The sequence below is a fragment of the Cibotium barometz genome, chromosome 4 (assembly GCF_041138505.1).
Source record: "Cibotium barometz isolate CiBa-2024 chromosome 4, ASM4113850v1, whole genome shotgun sequence".
In the NCBI taxonomy this organism is placed as follows: domain Eukaryota; kingdom Viridiplantae; phylum Streptophyta; class Polypodiopsida; order Cyatheales; family Cibotiaceae; genus Cibotium; species Cibotium barometz.
The window spans coordinates 38,947,481-38,968,568 of NC_141049.1; the positions used below are offsets into that span (position 1 = coordinate 38,947,481).

Genomic DNA, 21,088 nt, shown 5'->3' on the forward strand with positions numbered 1-21,088 from the left:
AGTAATAACTTAGTATTTTTTGCATGTGTAGAAGATTAATTAATCTTTTTTTTGCATGTGTAGAAGATTAATTAATCTTGCATGTGTAGAAGATTAATTTTTTGCATGTGTAGAAAATTAATTTTTTTGCATGTGTAGATTAATTAATCTTTCAACCCGTTGGAATTTCAAATTAACAATGTGGAGACTCATTATTCAACTCTCTCTATCTCTCTCTCTCTCTCTCTTTCTCTTAGGAAATTGACATAAGGGAACCACATCCCCTTGCTAGTTCACAACATGAATTATTGCTTTTCTCTCACCTTGTGATCATGCTCATATATCTCAAAATCAGGATACTTGGAACTTTGATTCCATTTTGCTCTATACTCAAATCAAGATACATAGATCTTTGATATGTTTTATATTGTTGAACTTCTCAAACCAAATTTATATTTTCTAAAACTTATAGCATGCGTCCTCCCAAGGAAGGGCACATTCGTTGGTCTTGTAAACTTTATGGAGAGAGAGTGTGCTAGTTCTCCAACCATATGGAAATGTGGTGTTTTTGTGTGTGTGTGTGTGTGTGTGTGTGTGTACGTGCACGCATGTGCTTGCATGTATGTATATTAATTTATTAATTATATATTTGCACAATAGTGCAGTATATGATATGTATTAATATATAAGAGTGTTTTTTTATGTTACATGGTGCTAAAGTACTCAAGTCAAAATTTATGGGGTGCTATGTACTCAATATTGCTATGTTACATAGTGCTAGAGTACTGAAACCAATATTTTATTTTCTTAATCACCTAGATTACATGTGTTTTTTCCTAAGGAAGGCCACATTCCTTGGTCTTGAGATTCTTTTACATGATCTTGTTACAAGGAGAAATCTCTCGCCACTTACCTTTGAAACTAGTACTAAACGACGTACAAGACAAAGCATTAGCTGCAATCTCCCCTCCAACATGAGTATCCACACGCACGTGTATTTTTTATATTTCTTCCAAAATATCCCAAAAGTAGCCATCATTAGGGAAGCCTTCAACGGTGGTAGAGGCTAGCAAGAGAGCCTCCATTAATGAAGAGAGAGGACTCCAATTTATAGATTTGGGCCTCCCATGAGCTAAAGGCAAGAAAAGGCTACAATGAGCCACACAATAGCTGGAGTGACAAGTGTGAGGCCACTTGTCGCACTTTGATCAGACTGAGATGACTGCTTGGGCTTGCCTCCGTTCATCTTTATTTCTTCATTCTGAGCGAGAGAGAGCCTGGTCATATGTACTAGGTTCAAAGTTACGAACTGTGAATCGAATGTTAGGATTCAATCCACGAATGAATTGCTCCATCTTGGCCTGCGCAGATAGCCCTAACTGTTGTGCCTTGATAGGACCTCAAATATTTATGCATGAAAACAGGTGGGGATGTAAAAGAACACTTGAGAATCACGACAAGGGCTTGTACTGGAATATTTATGCAAGATGCTGACAGCTGAGCTATCAGTGCCAGAGATTTGTATGTAATTAGTTTTCCTTATAAAATAAAGCTCATCTTTTACAAAAATAACCATACGTCTTGCAACTAACATTGCAATCACAAATAATTGCACTTATATATGCACAAATATAACATGTCCCAATTATACAAAATGGATAGAAGACATAATAATAAAATGTTAATATGTGGCCAAAATGTAACTCCATATGATATTACAAATGATAAGCATGTGCTATGCACAATCTTGCATGTATATGTCATCCTTTCGGTCACAGTGCTCATCACTCAATAATGCCAACCATGCTAGTTGCATACAATCAATTAGACTCCTCACAATTAGTCTCGACATGACATCATATGATAAGCAAAAACATAAACACCAATGACACTAGTATACGACACGAAATCACAAAGAAAACTAATAACACTAGCAATGTATCAGTCCCAAAGTCTAGGTTTGGATGAAACATAGGGTCTAAAAAAGTTTATAATCTTTCTATTCGTAACTTTCGTTTGTCCATTAGACTCCGATTGAAATGTGATCATGACATCCAACTTAGTGCCTAAGTTCTCAAAGAGTGTAGTCTAAAAATGACTGCAAAAATTAGAATCACGTTCAGACATAATGACTTTGGGTAAGCCATGATGTACAAAGATTTCTTGATAAACAAGTGTGCAACTTATTGAGATGTCAATGTCTTTTTATATGGAATAAAATAGGCTTAATTTTTATTCTTGCATATTAACTCTATAAGGTGATTTGAAAGGTGGTGTGTTACCTCAATCTTATGGTCTTCGGTCTAGAATGTGGTAGTTGTTGCATGAGGATGAAATTCCTCTAAGAAACAATCCTTGAACTTAGAGAGGAATGCTTGTTATGAGGGACTAATCCATGGCTGTAACCTTGTTAACCAACACCATGTAAGTTTTCTCCCTCTTACACAAGGGTGTGGTTAAGAAAAGAGCTAAGAACTTCTTTCATCCGGTCACCATCTTTGGTAATCCACATAGTATGTGTATCATAGTCAATCTGAGGGTTATATTGATATCTCCAAGGCATACCTACTATCATATCTACTCCTGGAAAGGTGTTACCAAGAAACAACTTTTCTCCTCATAAGGTTTGATGCATAGACCTACATATCAACCGGTAGAGTTTAACTATAGTACATTAGTAGATGCTCTTAAGATTTGGAGACATTATCTTATGGGTTCCAAATTCTTAATCTGGAATGATTAATAGAGTATTAGACACTTGCTCTCTAAACCCTCAACTTCAGACAAACACATCAAATTGGTGTCTTTTATTCAGAGTTTTGAGCCACGATACAATATCAACCTAGAAAGGAAAATGTAGTGGGCTGATGCTCTAAGTAGAAGACCAAGCATCAATCCTATCTCTACCATAGAGAGTTCACCCTTTGAAGCCATTCAGGATTTAGAAAATGAAGCCTTGGAACTCAAGAAAGATAAAAATTGGATTCCTTATACTCAAATAATGAAGGATATATTTTCTTCTAGAAAAGATTAGGCATTACATGATCTTTTAGACAGATTGTTTTAGAGGAGATCAGCCTCTATACATGGGTCATAGAGAGGTATCCTCTACATTACATGTTGTAGCTAGATAATTTTATTGGCCTATGATGAAAAATGATGTAGCATATTTGTTGCCGGCTTCATGGCTTTCAAAAGATCAAAAGCTACAAAGGCAAGACTTAAGGCCTATTGATGCCATTTCCATTCCTAATAAACCATGGGAGCAGATATCAATGGATTTCATTATAGGCTTTCCTACTATTACGAGTCATAATGTTATGATTTGGATTAGACAATCCAACATCAAGTAGAAGAAATTTTAGAGAGAGGTTTGATTAGACCTAGCAGCTCACTTTATGGTGCTCCTTTACTTTTGGTCAAGAAAAAGAACGACACTTACGGTATGTGTATAGGCTATAGATCTCTAAACAAGATTACGATAAAGAATAGGTACCCCATTCCTAGAGTTAATGACTTATAGGATAAATTTCGAGGGGCTAGGATATTTAACAAAATTGACCTCAAGTGTCGCTATCATCAAGTAAGAATAGCTGAGGAGAATGTGTATAAGATCGAGTTTAGGATTCATTCTAGTCACTATGAGTTTCTAGAAATGTCCTTTGGACTTACCAATGCTCCTTCAAGTTTTAATTGTTTGATGAAACACATGTTCCTCAAACATCAATATTTTGTGGTTGTATTCTTTAATGACATACTAGTCTTCAACAAAAATATTGAAGATCATAACTAACACCTGGAGTATTCTCTGTTTTGAAAGTAAATCGACTCTGTCAACCTTGAGAAGAGTAGTTTCTTTCAAGATGAGTTAAGTACTTGGGCCACTATTAGGTCAGCTACTACTGGATCAGCTAACCTCTCAGAAAATAACAAAGGGCTGAGAGGATTCTCCACCCAACCATGCCATCTACACGACTCCTTCAAGCTATCCTTGGACACCTCCTATTTTCTATTATAGGCTACTTGGCCACACTTATCCAACTACCCTTTAAATGTGTGTGAACACTTCCCTAGTGCGCACCACCACGTGTCCTCTAGCTGGCCATGCTGGCTCCCACTGAACCCTGCCCGTACCTTGTCCGAACGGTTGAGCTCTCTAGGCTCCCACAAGTACTATTGTCGTGACAGTCACATAGTCTTGTGTTAGTAAAAGGAGCTTATAATGTGAGGAAATAGACTCTAGGCTAAGTAATCTCATAGTTCTTTTAGAAATGAAGTCATGTGTGCTACCATCATCATGCAGAATTATAACATCTTTTTCATTATTAGCTCAAAAGATAGTGAGGTTTTCTTTTACTTTCATAGTCGGTATACTCATGATCGTCGTTACTCTCTTGCTTGAATGAACTATCCTCCTCCTCGTCCTCCATCATGTGTAGCTTTGCTAGGTTGCTCTTCTTCTTCTCCTATGGAGAATCTGTTACAATATGGCCTTCTAAATGTTGCACCTATAACATCAAATGACACAAGTCTTGGTGTCCCCTTTATTAAATCATAATTTTGAAAAGTAAAAGGTGTATGTCTAATCACATTACCCTTCCTAGAATCCTGAGCATGTAAAGTGGCCTCAACGGTCCTACAGATTCTAGAGTCTTCAAATGAGTCTAGATTATATATGCCTCTACTCCTCTTTCTTCGAGATAATATATCTTCTAACTCCCTCCTCAACACCCTCTCAATAGCTATTTGATTGTGTAAAATGTAAAGTTGCTCTTGAATTAACAGAAAGTAGTGGATTATCTCCTTAAAGAAAATTAAAGGAAATATAGAAAAAGGTCAACTTTTTATGAAAAGAAAAATAAAACAAATAAATGGCTTATCTTTCCCTTGAATGATGGAAGAAAGATTTGTCACCCCACGTTAAGTTGATTTGCTTGCAAAAAATATGGTTATGCTCTTTGTTTGTAAGGTGAGAGACTGATGTCAATAATACTTAGTAATATGATCCAAGAGGTGGAAAAGCCCAAAAAAAAAATCAAGGAGCTTGCAAGAATGTAGAAGATCAACCTTCAAACCGTCGTTGGAAGCCGAGATGATGTGGTAGCTTTTCAAAGATGTTCTTCCTTATTTGCCAAGCACAAAGACTGGAAAAATTATGTGTAGGAACATCCTCTTGTAGTTAGCCCCCCAATTGTGAAAAGGACACAACCTTTGGGTTCCAAACAATGTAGAAAGGATTTTTTTTAAATCCATATGCGTACAAATGCTAATAAGAGGCTTAATCTCAAGTTTTGGATTAAGAAAAATGTAAGAAGAAAAGCTCACAAAAGTAGTGGCTCTTGCATAAGAGATTCATGCTTGATCTCTACACACAAGGTAGCCATGTTTTGGCATATATGAGACCTCCAAGACATTGCTAAACAACTTATGTAATTAGATCTTGAAAAAATGCTTTGTAGCAAATATCATTTGGTAAATGATTGGCACTGTTATATGTGAGAATTGCCCATTTTTCTGAAGCCCTTCAACTACATAGGATTTGTATTAAGGTTTCAAGCACTTGGTTTGTCCATGGGTCCTTGCCTTTGCTTCCTTCTTTGCCAAGTGTTCTTGTAAGCTTTCATTTGAACTTTAGCTTTCCGTTTGCAATCTTTTGAATTTTCTCTTTGATGAATACCTTGGTTTTGATACCACTGAGACAAGATCTTGGTACGAGGAGAAATCCCTCACCGCTCACTTACCTTTCAAATTAGAATTGAACGACATATGTAAATAAATCAACCATGGAAAAAGCATATGAAAGTAGATAAAAGCATGAAGAAAATAACATGAGACAAAGCATTTGGTGCACATGCCTCCCTTCCCGGGCCCCGAGTGAGTGGCTCCACTTTCCACACACAAGTACTTTTAATTTTTCTTTCAAAATAGCCCAGAGAGCCATAATTATTTTTCCTGGGCTTGTCTTTCACAAAAATAACCATACATCTTGAAACTAAGGTTGTAATTATAAATAATTGCACTCACATGTGCACAAAATATAGCATGCCCCGGCTATGCAAAATGGGTGGCAGACATTATAATAAAATATCGGCACATTGCCAAATAAATGAAGTAACTCTGCATGATACTGCAAACAATAAATATGCTCTATGCACAACCCTACACCCATACAACATCCTACTCGGCTCTGTCGTAGTGCTTATCTCATGTTACTGAACAATGCATGTCGTAAGTGCTCATCTCATGTTACTCAATAATGCCAACCATGCTAGTTACATACAATCAATTGAAATGCTTACAATCAATCTCAATATGATACCATATGATAGACACAAACATAAACACCAATAACACTAGTTCAATATATAACACGAAATCATCCGCAATACAAGTAACATTAGAATGGTCCTAAACGTGTATACACTAATAACACTAGCCCATTTAATATGGAATCACCCATAATTTCAAACACCATCATTGTGCAATGGTATTTAGGCATCCCCAATCTACCATAGAAGAATCTAGCTAACATCGCTCTTACTCGAGTTTGCAATTATCCTCAATTGTGTGTTTTCTTACATGAGCGGATGAGATTTAGACAAGCGCGAAATTATCGCTCATGCATTCACTGAGCATCTTAGCATGACCCCAAATGTGCATACATGAATATCACTAGCCTATTAGTATTTCATATGGAATCACCCATGATACTGACCACTAGCATGGTGCAATGGTGTTTCAAGCATCCTTAATCTACCATAAAAGGATCTAGCTAACAATTGTGTGGGGAGAAAGTGTGCAAGCTCTCCAACCATAATGAAAATTTGGTTATATATATATATAATTATTTTATTTTATAATTCCACAATAGTGCATGATGCCATGTACTCAATATGAAAGTTAAAGAAGCATGCTATTACACTTGGTATGAAACGAGAATCAAAGTGCTCAAATCAAACTTACAAAGATGTATCTCCATTCCAAATTTTATGATGACTTTTCAGTTTTCGAGTAGAGATATGTCTTCTATACTTTCTTTCTTGGTGCTCATATATGTATGTTGTTATGAGAGAGAGAGAGAGAGAGAGAGAGAGAGAGAGAGATCAAATTTTCAGGTATCATTATTTGTATTTTGTATTTTTAATAATGTTATGAGTACCAATTTCAAGTTCCTTGCCATTTCTCATTGTTGTGGGCGCGAAGAGCGTGTGGGTCCCCATTCATAATGAACTTACAACAATTCCTTTTTATTAGAGAGAACAATACATCAGGATATGAGCAATGTTAAGAATGCCTATTATTTATCAAGTCTAATAAGAACCACCAAGACGTTTTTTTCCCCCAAAACATTCAATTAGTTTATTAGTTTTGGCTAGTTTTCTAATTAATCCTACGTTTTGATAATTTACTGAAGCTGTGACGCGTAAACTCTCGCGTGGGCGTGCAACTCCCCTCTGTTCTCCCTGGCCAAAGCGCCAATGAAGAGACTCCCTCGCCATCGCCCACTTGGATTGCGTGGGCTGCATAACTGAGGCCCTCTCTCTCTCTCTCTCTCTCTCTCTCGCAGGCATTCCATGGATCTTTGAATGTAACGGGAGGGGGGAGGCGGAGGTGTAACGGGAGGAGAGTAGCGATGGAAGCGTAAAATTTGATCTTAGCTTTGATTGATACTACGCAATTTAACCGTGGTAGAATTATCCCATTAAAAACCCAAGACAAGATCAGAAGGCTGTTAGGATACGGGGTACCGGTGTGTGGCGCGGCCTTGCAACTACAGCACCTGCAGCAACCAGGAGATTGCAATAATGCAATCCTCATGTTTTCTGATGCTTGGAAGGATTGGAAGCACTTTTTTACTGCACCACTTCGGTGCTTAAATGTTTGTAGTAACTGCAGGACACTGGTTACACTGGCGATTATATAGAGAGATGGAAAGCCAGTTGGCTATACAGTTACCGCACCAGCTTTGGAAGATGGGAGGAATAAATTGCTTCACGTGATTATGTTATGTTGGCCTGCTGCATTGGGAAAAGGAACTTCTGCTCACGGATTGCATTTAGTCATGGACATTGCCTGAAGTTATTGCAAGTGAAATGTCTATGTGCATTGTGACGGCCTTCAAATCCCAAGGATGGGTATGCACTAACTTCTTTTTTTTCTCGACTGGCCTTAGGCACAAGATCCTCCCATAGTTACCGTTTTTTCACCACCCGTAGGCACTTCTTCCCACCCGTAGATGCCACCGAGGGAGCACCTAGTGGGGGTTTCAACTCACGATATACGCAAACATTACATTTATGGTTCAATATGTGCACTTGCACATGGGCTTTGCAAGTGGTGTGAGTAGAGAAACAATGTGACTAAAGAAAACAAGCCCTTACTTTATTATTATTATTATTATAATATGATCATTATGATTATGATTATGATCATGATGTTCTCACCTTTGTGTGAGTGTAGGTATTCATGTTAATGTTGGACGGATTCTGAAAATGCATGCCAAGTTGATAGCATGAGCATGCAAGGTGGTGGCAAGTTGAAGCCCGCTTGTCACTGTTCAGATGTAACCCTAACTGTTGTACAGGCTGCCCTAACTGCTGAACAGGCTGCCCCATCATTGAAAGATTTATTGCACCTGCCGTACGGCTGGCTGCACAGGTGTTCTGCTCGCTATTGCATAGTAGGGATTGCAAAACTGAAGACCTGCCTAATACTTGACCAGAAGTTGAAGAAGAAATACTTTATCATCAGAATCATCATCAAGCTGGTTGAATTTGTATTCTCTTATCTTGGAAAATACAGTGCTGCTGGATTTGCATTGTCTCAGGAATCATACACCAAACTTGAGTGTCATAGATGACCCTTGTCCAAAGGGGTTTTGGGCAAAAACTGCACATATGATCCTCTTAAAATTGAAGACACAAAAAGAACCAGCAAATAAATAAAGTCTTCCCCTCAATGTATGTTACAACGACTACCTCAAATGACTAGGCTTGATGCCTGCAAATGGATCTTGCCGTGTTAAACAGGTGACCAAGCAAGCCTGTGTTTTAAGGAATGGGTGCTTTAAAAAAATTTGTGTTACACTAGAAAAATGTACAAACACAGGATCTTTAGGGGCCTCTCTCTAGGAAGGGAGTGAGACTATATGATGGCTTGAAATGTCATGCCCACTGCGATGTTGAAGCCGCTGGTGAAGAACTTCACAAACCTCTTTATAGAATACAGGATCCCACCGATTTATCAAAGATGGGTCCATGGCATAGCATATGTAGAGGGATGTTACCGCACTTTCAATCACCACCACTGTCAATCCAACCTGTAACACCATCCATCTCAAATGTCAATCATCCTTTGATAATTAACTAGCCCTTGTCTTCCTTACGAATTCAGCTAAGAGAACAACCATCATCAGTTACACACCAAATGAAAGCATGTCAGTTTCAGCCTTGAATTAACATTTTAGAGCAAATCATCCCGCATGCAAGGTCTCGTTTCATCTGCATTTTGGAACTAATCACCCCACACTTCAGGTCACCTGTATTAATCTCCAGCTAAGCTCATTAGGGATTCCTTAACCACTATATTGGATTCATAGATGATAACCTTAACTTTCCCCTTCCCAGTCACAAACCCACACCGCTAGGCTACACACCCATTGTCTCATAGGTGATAACCTTGCAAGGCAAATCCCTAAAAAAGCGAACAAATGCCTCCAACATGTTGGGATATAGGAGTAGCACAAGCATTTGGATCTCAAGGAATATTTGAACAATATCCATATCGAGATGGCATCATGAAGAAGTGTTACATGCACATCCATGGATATTAATGCAGTGACATGGAACACACTCATTGCAGACCATACAATGCCCTGCCTATTCATAACACAACTTGTGGTCTCAGTCTCTGAATGTTGCAAAGGGTAGACCCACCCTTTATCTTTATTCCTGAATCCCCTTCACGAACGGACTTGAAAAGCCACGCCCATGGGTGAGTGTAATTGGGGTTTAAACACTTACGGATAGTGACTGGTCCTACAAAGTCAATACCCCGCCGTTTCTCATAAGGCTATGGTGAAATGATAGGGGTTAGAGGCATTTTATCCTTATGTTCTGTTATGGTGAAACGTTGGCATTCATGGCATCTTTTCACAAATTCAGCCACATCACCAGACAATGTAGGCCATCAAACACTTAATCAATAGCCTTGCAGCCAAATCACATAATAGTGACATGGACACCACATGGGGACCAGAATGGCCCACCCCTTCTTCTGATATTGAATTATCCAAGGAGTATTATATCCAGTACAAGCTATGAGGGATTTCCTTAGTACAAGACGAGCCGGATCATCCAAATACAATATCCAATACCTCAAAATATATTAACATTCATGAATATACAAAATACCACATATCTTGAAGCTTCTCCCTGTATGAGTACTAATCTTCCTCATAACAGGCCTTCATGCCGGGATTACCTCACGGAAAGCTAGTAGTATTTCACTTTTCAAAAATTATCATGTTGAAAAAGTCACAATGTAATGGCTTATGAAAACTTCATGGCTGATTTGCGAAGAGTCAAACAGATATATTGGCTGCTTCATGGTAATGGAAAACTAAGGCATCTTGTATGGGCTTGGAAAAAATAGGCATGAAAAAACTTAACGTTGGGCTGAGCTAGCTTGCATGATTTTGGATCTATCTCCAAATTGACAACATCGCTTCTTGCAACAATCAATGGTTGCGACGTTGTGAATGTTTGCAACATCACATTTTTTGCTAGCTCCATGGGTTTTATCGTAATTTTTCATTATCCTTACCCTATGGACATAGCTCCTTTTCTTATTTGTCCCTTCAATGATATCATAGTCAGTGATCATGGCATCATGGTGTCTGTCATCAGAACTATCGCCATCATTGCCCTCTACATCATCATCCTCTTTTTCATCACTTGAGTTGTTTAGACTGTCAATATTTTTTTGCATAAAGTGATCTTGAATACCCTCATCAATAGAAGAAGATTCTGTGTCCTTCACTAATGGTTCACCATTCTCAAATGTGAGTTGCCTGATCGGCCAACTAACCAAATTCAGACCTGAAACACAAGTTGAACTTGGATGCAAGGATCCTTCTATAATGACACCCAAGCTACTCTCCCCTAGTTCTCTACAATTTATAGCCTCGTATGGATGGACCAGCAATACTACTCCATTGCCAAGTTTTGTAGATCTGTTGTCATCCCAGAGGATGACACTTTTCTCTTTCCAGCTCTCCCTATCTATAAAGTGATCTTCTTGATCAACAAGAAGTTCCGCAAAATTATCCTCTTTGGTATTAGTAATGTCTTTGTCCATAACAAGGGTGACCAATGGCCATTTGATGATGCTTCCAACTGCTTGAGACATTGTTCTTGCATCCATTGTGGCAAATGGAATGAGAAATGTGTCATCAAAGCTTTGTTGAACATGTATTGCTGCACATGTCTCACCAATGAATTAAAAACCACATGTTTGAGATGCATCAATGGAATGAATAACCCCGCGTGCCTTCCTTGCAGAACCATCAATGAGAAACACTGAAGCACCTTGTTTTAGACCCTGCAATCCCTGAGAAAATCAAGATCTCAATAAAAAAGATTGAAGCGATGTTTTTACGGTAGTACACAAAACTATAAATGTAATTCAATCTCAACATGAGTTCAAGCTCCAACCAAAGTTTGAATCTCACCTATCAATGCTAGTTTGCTAGAAGGCTAGGCTCCATCTAAAGCTTGAGCCTTGCCTGCATATGCTAGCTTGTTAGTAGGAGGCTCCATGAGCCTCACCATATATGTTAGTTTGCTAGGAGGCTCTAGTTAAAGTTATCATCCTCACTTGCATAATATATTAGTTTGCATATGTTAGCTAGAAGGGTAGGCTCTTCCAACAAAAGTTTAAGCCTCACCCGCGGATGCTAGTTCGCTTCTAGGAAGCTATAAGTAAAGTTTGAACCTCACCCACAGATGCTAGTTTGCTTGGAGGCTCCAACCGAAGTTTGAGCCTCACCTTCATATGCTAGTTTGCTATTAAGAGGTCCCAATTGAAGTGATAATCCTCACCTCATGTATATGCTAGTTTCCCAAGAGGTAGGCTTCATCACCCTCTGCATCTGCCCACACCGTTTCATTGGGATATTGAGTCAAGGTATGGTGTCAATTAGCCATCAATGTTTCATAGCTACAAAAGGCAAAGGTGAGTGGTTAAACAGCAGCAAAGGCAAAGAGAAAGCAATAGAGAGAAACAATATGCTAGTGAAGAGAATGTGACATGGAAATGAGCAAAACATTGGATTTGAGACTCTTCTCCTTCGTGAGGCTCAAACTCAAGTTTGAGCCATTGTGTAGGATAATCCCAGAGAACAAGTGGGGTGTGGGTAAAGAAGGGTATATAAACAAAAGTGAAACTAACTATAATCAAAAGACCTGGGACCTGGGCCTGGGCTTGGGATTGGGATTGGGATTGGGAGAAGAAACCGAAACCGAAACCTTCTTTCTGCCGCACCCGCACTCGTCCTCCTCGCGCTCCCGAAGCAGAGCTCCGCACTCATCCTCCTCGAGACCGACCAAGCGTGTCGCGTCTCTCGGCTGCTGCGACGCCCCCGCCCCGTCTCTCTCGTTGCGGCGAACTCGCCCGACTGCGCACCGCCAGCCCCCGGCGCTCGGCGCTCCCGAAGCAGAGCTCCTCGCGTGTCTCTCAGCTGCTGCGGTGCCCCCGCCCGCCCGCATCTCTCGGCTGCTGCGGCGCCCCCGCCCCGTCTCTCTCGTTGCGGCGAACTCGCCCGACCGCACACCACCAGCCCCTCCCCTATTCTATATAAATAAATCTTTTATTTAAAACAAAACAATCCAAATATTTTTATTTAAATCTTATATATATATATATACACACACACACACACACACACACATATATGTATATATGTATATATATATATGTATATATACATGTATATATGTATATATACATGTATATATACATATATACATGTATATATACATATATATATATACATATATATATACACATATATATATATACACATACATATATATATACAAAAGCATTGCAGCTAGCCCCAGAGTACAGCCGCACCAGAGGTACACTGATTGATCGGGCTATAGAGCTGGGGCGGTCCAGGCGCCCCAAGATGAGAGGCCCATCTCGACACCGGCGGAGACTACAACAGAGGATCAGGACCATACTAGCACGGCATGGGAGACGTCCAGTCAGAGTACTCACCATGGAGGACATTGAGGATATCCGCCATCGACCGATGAGAGACATCTTTGGATAGTGATGTGTATGATGCTTACCTTTGTTGCTGGAGTTTTCCTCCCAGATGTTATCCATTAGGAGCTCCTGGTACCGTTTTTTTCCTCATAGTTGTTTCAGTTTCAGTTAGTTGTTTAGTTGTTTTTAGCTTTCCTTACACAGACATTGTATCAGATCCACCAATTGTTGTAACCTTTTTGGTCTCATAGGTCATTTTGGCCTTTTGAAGACGTTAATATATCATTTCATTTCTCTCTCTCTCTCTCTCTCTCTCTCTCTCTCTCTCTCTCTCTCTCTCTCTCTCTATATATATATATATATATATATATACACGCCCGGCCCCGAACGTGCCCCCCTCTCTCATTGCGACGCTCCCTCCCGAAGTAGAGCTCGGCAAACCGCGCCCCGTCTCGTTTGAAATTCAAATTTCCCCCTTCCCCCCAACTTTGAAATTCAAATTTTCCCCTTCCCCTGTTTGAAATTCAAATTTTCCCCTTCCCCCCAACTTTGAAATTCAAATTTCCCCCTTCTCCCCGAAGCAGAGCTCGCCCGACCGCACACCGCCACCCGCCCCGTCTCGTTTGAAATTCAAATTTTCCCCTTTCTCCCAACTTTGAAATTCAAATTTCCCCCTTCCCCCCAACTGCACGTTTGAATTTCCCCCTTCCCCCCAACTTTGAAATTCAAATTTCCCCCTTCCCCCCAACCTCGCGTTTGAACCAAACCAAATTTCCTCCCGCAATCGACACGTCCGCGTTGGTTCCGACCTCTGTTTCTTGCAAAACCATCACGCCCAACATCCGTCATGTCTGTGCGACATCGAAGACTTTCGTGCGTCCATCTCCGTTTCGTGTGTTCCCTCATCTAATTGAATACTTTACGCAACAAGTAAGTCCTTCTTTAATTGATTACAGTAATCAATATAAACGTTTACTTGATTGTACTCTAAGGGTGCCATTTGTCAATTGTTGCTCGTCGTAGATTGTTTGCACTTCTTGCTACTCTCTTTTGTATCTTCACATATGTCGAGAACTTGTAAAACTGATCTTTGTGCACATTATATAATCTAAATGACAAGGGTTCTCTATATAAACATGGTATATGTGTCACATATCTGAGTGCACAACTTGGATATAGACTCCACCTTAAGTTCGAGCCTCCCCTACATAGAACTTCTGTGTTAACGCTCGACCTAGATTGAGTCTTTGTTCTCCATGTTAGTGTACCCCGGCCTTAAGGCTCGAACTTGAGTTTGAGCCTTTGCTCCTTTGCTCTCCATGCTAGTGTACCCCGGCTCTTAAGGCTCGAACTTGAGTTTGAGCCTTTGCTCTCCATGCTAGTGTACCCCGGCCTTCAGGCTCGAACTTGAGTTTGAGCCTTGGCTCTCCATGCTAGTGCACCCAGGTCTTAAGGCTCGAACTTGAGTTTGAGCCTTTGCTCTCCATGCTAGTGCACCCCGGCCTTAAGGCTCGAACTTCAGATTGAGCCTTCGTTCTCCATGCTAGTGTATCCGGCCCTAAGGCTCGAACTTGAGTTTGAGCCTTTGCTCTCCATGCTAGTGCACCCCGGCCTTAAGGCTCGAACTTCGGATCGAGCCTTCGTTCTCCATGCTAGTGTACCCCGGCCTTAAGACTCGAACTTGAGTTTGAGCCTTTGCTCTCCATGCTAGTGCACCCCGGTCTTAAGGCTCGATCTTCAGATTGAGCCTTCGTTCTCCATGCTAGTGTAAACCGGCCTTAAGGCTCGAACTTGAGTTGGAGCCTTTGCTCTCAATGCTAGTGTACACCGGCCTTAAGGCTCGAACTTCAGATTGAGCCTTTGTTCTCCATGCTAGTGTACTCCGGCCTCAAGGCTCGAACTTGAGTTTGAGCCTTTGCTCTCCATGCTAGTGCACCCCTAGCATCTGAGTGCACAACTTGGATATAGACCCCACCTTAAGATTGAACCTCCCCTACATGGAACTTATGTGTTAAGGCTCATTCTCCATGCTTAACTTTACATGGAACTTGGCCTTAAGGCTCCAACTTGAGTTCGAGCCTTGCCTATCTATGCTAGCGTATCCCTAGCATATGAGTACACAACTTGGATCTAGGCTCCAGCTTAAGTTTGAGCCTCTCCTACATAAAACTTGGCCTTAAGGCTCGAACTTGAGCTTGAGCCTTGTCTCTATATGCTGATGTACCCCTGTCATATGAGTGCACAACCCTCTGTTAGTTAAGAGGAAAAAATATCTGGAGAATTCAGATTACTATCCTTGTATAGAGGTAATGACTGAAATGAAGTGGGGGAATACCTCCATGGCTGGTTGCTTTCAAAGGGAGGCTTGAGGCAGGAAGAGCCGGGAAGAGGTTAAAGGAACAAAAGAGGAGGGAGAGGGGGACCAAATAATGCCATCCTTGCCCCTGGATATTAAGAGGCCCAAGCCTTAGGTGCAAAGAAAGGCCAAATGCATGGGCATCTGGAATGCCCCATCCATTCTCTTCCTAGGAAGACTTCTTCATGCATGGTTCCTACAAGCATCAGATAAGACATCCCTTTATCCCTTTTAAGGGATTATTTCCAATGTGGGACACTATAGAAAAAACTCCAAGACATTCAACTTCAAAAGAATCTACAGCTCTAATCGTTGCCTGAGTGAGTGTGGGTTGACCTAGTGAGCACCATGTTTCGTGAGAGACATAGGTTATGGCTAGCCCCCATGTCTACCAAAGCTAGCAAGGGCTGCCTTGCATCCGCTCGTACTAGCCATGGAGATAGTGGATGAGGTTGGTCTAGCTGGAATGGACAATCTCTGCTGGGGATGTCGCAATAACCTTACCAAGCTGCAATGCTGCTGCTGGAAGGTTGGACCTATCCTCTATCGAGCTCCTGGAGGTCCCATCCACAAGCAAAAAATCCCCCACCCCCCAAACCTTGCTGCGTGATGCCTCCTCACCCTTGTCAATGTGTGCCAACCCCCAACCTCCTCCCTTACACCAAACCCCGCCCCCCCCCTTCTTGCAACCCTAGTTCCCTTGTCAAGGGTTTTTCCCTACCAAACCCTCTCCAAGATCCCTAAACACAAGTTAATCCAAATTAGATTCAGCAAGCTCAAGCTCACCACCCAACCGTAGATCCAGTACATCGGATCACCCTCGAGCATAGGGGTCAAGGCTCCCGTCCATAAAGACCATACCAGTAAGCCCTGGTGTCCCATATCACCAAACCTGCCCTAAGGGGCCATTGGCAGACCATCTACATTACCAAGGACTGGCAGGAGTGGGTTAGCAGATAGTGACCATCATAGCACAAGACTACAACAATACAATAACCCCCTCATCACATAACCCTCATATAGTTTTACTTATGGGATTAATCACTTATAAACTGACCCATGAAGTGTGGATTGAGCTAGACATCCCCCCTTCCACCCCCCCTCTGTGCGTCCGAGGTCAGGTGTGCATTGTCCTGCACATGAAGCAGTGTCAGTCCGTACTGTGAGTCTCCCTCTGGAATGATGTCAGATGACCTGCATGTTGGGTTATCGATCGGACACTCGACGACTGTAGAAGCATGTAGGATGGGGTCCTGCCCATAGGGCTACCCCAGAAGAGAGTCTTAGACTCTTGCAATGGGCATGGGGCAAGCTCTGTGCCACCCCATGGGGTTAGGAAGGCCCCAAGCCTTGCCCACCAGCCCTATAAGGGCGGGGCTGGCTGTCGGCCAGGCCTCGTAGGCTGCCCAGCAGCCTACGCAGGGGCTGCCCAACAGCCAAAGCATGCACATAGTGGCGGCCAGATCACCAGTGTGAAAATGCTCGAATTAAAGCATTAATTTGCAAAAAAACCAAGTCGTGGAGAGGTTTAGAACCAGCCGACCAGCATTAAAAAGGGGTCTAAATACCCAAGGCATAAATCAGTCTCATCATCTCATTATTCACAAGGTTTGTTGCGTTCCAAGGGCCAGGACAGCCTATTTGTGCGTTATCTTCATCACGAACGATTGCTGAATTCTGAACATTGAAGTTACCGATTCTTCCACCAAGCTTCTGCATGTTACATTGGTATCAAAGCCTTCTTCAAGTGTGAAGATTCAGCCAGAAAACCAGAAAAACAAAAAAAGAGAATTTTTTTTCCTCACTTGTGTGGTGGTCTCTAAACTCCGGCGGACCATCCCTTTCGGTGTGACTCCTGTCCCTAGAAGGATGGTTGGTTTTTAGCCTCCGGAAGTCTCCCACACACATAGTGGATAGTCAGATTGCGCTCCAAAAAGGAAGTGCATTTTACCGCTATATCGAGCTTCGACGAAGAGAGAGACCGATGAATTTCGGAACAAAGCGCACCAGGCAGTCCTTCGAGGGCGGCAAACATAAGTGTGCATGATATATTCCAGCAAATGATGCGAGCAATCGCAGAATAGAGCACCAAATTGGAAGAGAAGGCACAGATCTTGGCCCTGAAAGAGCGCACCCGTTTTTCAGCCCCTTTTTCTCCGTCTCCCTCTCCTTTTGTTTCCCCGATCCCCACAGCAGATCCTGTACCGAACGACCCTTTTGAAGGGTTACGACCGCAGCTGAGTTTGACACTCGAGATGTAGATGCGAGCAATGGAGATTTGATTGATAGAAGACCATGCGGCAGCATCCTGTGCTGCACAAGACGACGCTACGCAACGCATGAAACGCGAAAGATATCTTGCGGCTTTAGACACAAGAATGACACCAGCGGCTTCCTCCAATCATTTTCCCGAGAAGATGAACTTTAGTAAGTATAATGGTAAGATCGACCCCACAACTCTTTATTCCTAGTTGCATCAATTTTAAGCTTATTTTGTTGCAGTTCAAAAAAATGATACTGACAGAGTGATCTTGGCTAGTTGGTACTTGGAAGGTGAGGCCATTCCTTGTAGGCCTAGTGGGCTCATGCCCACACCAAATTAGGTATGGCAGCTTATGTCTGGGACAAGTTTGTCCTCGACCTTAAGCGACGGTTTCTACCACCCCATTACCTTGCGGCGCGACTCGAAGACGAGTTTAGGAGGACACGTCAAAACGCGCAACAAATCCTACAGTTTGCCAATAAGACTTCGAACTTATGTTTGCAATTGGGATACCTGACAAGGACAAGAAAGAGAAGTTGCTTTATGGTCTTGACACGCAAATCCAATGGGAGGTGAGTATGTTTAGGCTAGCCACCTTTGAGGACACACTCTCGCTTGCGCAGAGTGCTGAAATGAAGCACAATGGCAAAAGGCCCAAGACTTCCCAACCTGCCACTCCCAAGGCAACCACCTCAGGAGAAAAAGGTCTGACTTCCCACGGCAACCATCTCGGGAGAAAAAGGCCAGAACTCGATGGGGTCTTCCTAAGGACAGAGCACGGAGCCTCTGGCTCCAAGAACTCTACTACACCCAAGCTTACTCCAGACTAGAAAGCTCGGGCACGCAAGACCGGTCGAAAATTGAGTGCTAAGGAGACAGCTCGATACAAGGAGGGTAGGTGTTTTTCTTTGTCACACAAAACGACACACTTCTAAGGATTATCCAAAGAAGACTACCACTCCACATACGACCACCCCAGCCTCCACGGCTTCTATGGTGAGCCTAGCTCCCACACAAACCCCAACTACTGTCCATAGTCCTTCGGATCTCAGTTCTTCGGTTGGTGCAATCGTTAGCCGAGAGCTCGAAGATAAGCAAAAGGGTGCCCAAGACCAAGAGTATGAGCGCAACAATTGCTCAAGATCTTTGGCTACATAGGTGGCCAGAGGATTGTCGTCTTGTTTGACAACGGCAGCACGGAGGATGTGGTCCTCACGGAACAGGCCGCTCGACGAGCCCGTTTCGTCCTGACTTTGGTAGACAAGAAAGTCCAGAGATTTAGCACAAGAATGATGACAAGCATCAAATTTTAACCTCAAGGTGCTAAATTAGTGATTCAAAGCATAGAGTTTGTGCGAGATTTTATGATTGCCTCTCTTGTAACAATTCAAGTGTCATATGATGTATTAAGTTTGGGGAGTTGACAAAGCATTAACACCATGATTCACCTTTGTCAACCCCCCAAACTTAATACAGCATATGACACTTGAATTGTTACAATTTGTGATGTTCAATGAGATATAACTCTAGCTTATGTTCAACCTTCCTCTCCTTGAAAACTCAAAACCCAGTTAATATGATGCCCAAAGATGAATATTTTGAGAGAGTGCATTCACATCCATTCTGGGGTTGAGATCCCACTGACAAACTTGCTGTGGAGCATGTGGTGTAGAGGAAGTTGGACAAGTCTGGCAAAAGGAGTTCACTGATAACTCCCTCAGCATGGATTTCTCTTCTTTGAGCTTAGGTAATCAACACAGCAACGTTTCCCTCTCTTCTCATCTTTCACCAGCTCTCAATGGTCACATTCTACTCTTATTCATAATGATCCTACTTCAAGCACTTTCTGAGGTGGCTAAGTCCTCCATGCCTTCCAACCATGATGCCGACGGTGCCAGCTCTGCATGCCTTGCTTAATCAAGCGCCTGCCTCACCTTCTTCATGCTCTTGCCATTCCCTTTCTATTTCCGTTTTGGTTACTTCTTCTCATTCCAGAGACTCCCCTAGCGACCAATTCTTTGGCGAATTCTGAGCTCATTCGTCACCTTCAACATGATGTTGATATTAAGGTATTTAATACCTTAATAAAACAACCCTTCAGGTACCATTATATAATATCTTTAAGTATAAAACTACTATTTTACCTTTACTAATAAACCAAAGGTGATGCTTTAATGCCACAACACCTTGGTTACCTCACCAACCCTTAACCCCTAAGCAAATTCATCATCATCACTTGAGCTGTGATGTTCCCCTACACACAATCTTGCATAATACTATATATACAAAATGTAGAGATGCATCTCAAAGCACAATCCCCTCAACTCAGATAAACAGCCATGCTGTGACACCTACCCTAAGTGCAAACCAACCATCAATGCTTGACACACAAACAACATAGTTCTATACAAATATACATGTTTTCTTGGTTCATTTTCCTAGCCTCACAACATTGCCCATTTGTTCATTCGGCATTGGTACCCGATTGGCGAGATCCCTAGGACCATAGTGTCAGACCGAGATGCCAACTAGTCATTTCTGGATAGCATTGTTTGATAATTTTGGTACTAAACTGAATTTTTCCAATGCATTTCACCCACAGACTGATGGCCAGACAGAAATCTACAACCATTTGGCCTTTGATGTGCTTAAGTGTTATATAAGTCCCCGATCAGCAAGGTAAGTGGGAATCATATTTGCCGGCTTTTATGCCAGCCGACCAGCACCCTATGGATATATAAAAGGGCGAGCATCTCATAGTCCATAAATCATCAGATAAAAAGTCAAGCATGTGTGCTTAGGCAGCCAGCCTTTGCATACTTTCAGCATTCTTTGTGCTCTCAAGCCCGAAGCATCCGAAGCTCAGTCTCTTCCCAGAGTTCTCAGCGCACCAACCCTCAGTCTCAGGCTGGTGTATTCTCTTCGAAGATAGCTTCACAGTTCGCCTTATAGCTTATGCACAACTCTGCCCAGCGTTTTGGTCAATTTGTCCTTGCGTTTGGCGGTCAGTCAATCAGTTTGTCCGCTCCTTCTTGTGGACACAGTTCAACTTGTATTCAATTCTCCAGAAGAAATAAAGCAAATACTCCTAGGGAGGGAGCCTTCAATGGGTAATTTGGGACCCCATCCGGTGTCATCTCGACTACATCTTTCAGTTCATGTATGCTGTTTAAAGGACTGCTAAAGACTCACTAAACTCAGGTATAAAGAAGGCCTCG

At 41.9% G+C, this 21,088-nt stretch overlaps 1 protein-coding gene across 1 annotated transcript in view; it reads right to left on the reverse strand.

Annotated features, from left to right (window-relative positions):
* Positions 1 to 8,855: 8,855 nt before the first annotated feature.
* The window catches only part of LOC147639240 (Plasma-membrane choline transporter family protein), a 70,774-nt gene continuing 58,541 nt past the window's right edge, over positions 8,856 to 21,088 (reverse strand). Inside the window, exon 8 of the mRNA XM_086788781.1 lies at positions 8,856 to 9,298. Coding sequence (XP_086644907.1) covers positions 9,107 to 9,298 — 192 coding nt within the window. The 3' untranslated portion in view covers positions 8,856 to 9,106. The remainder of the gene's footprint in view (positions 9,299 to 21,088) is intronic.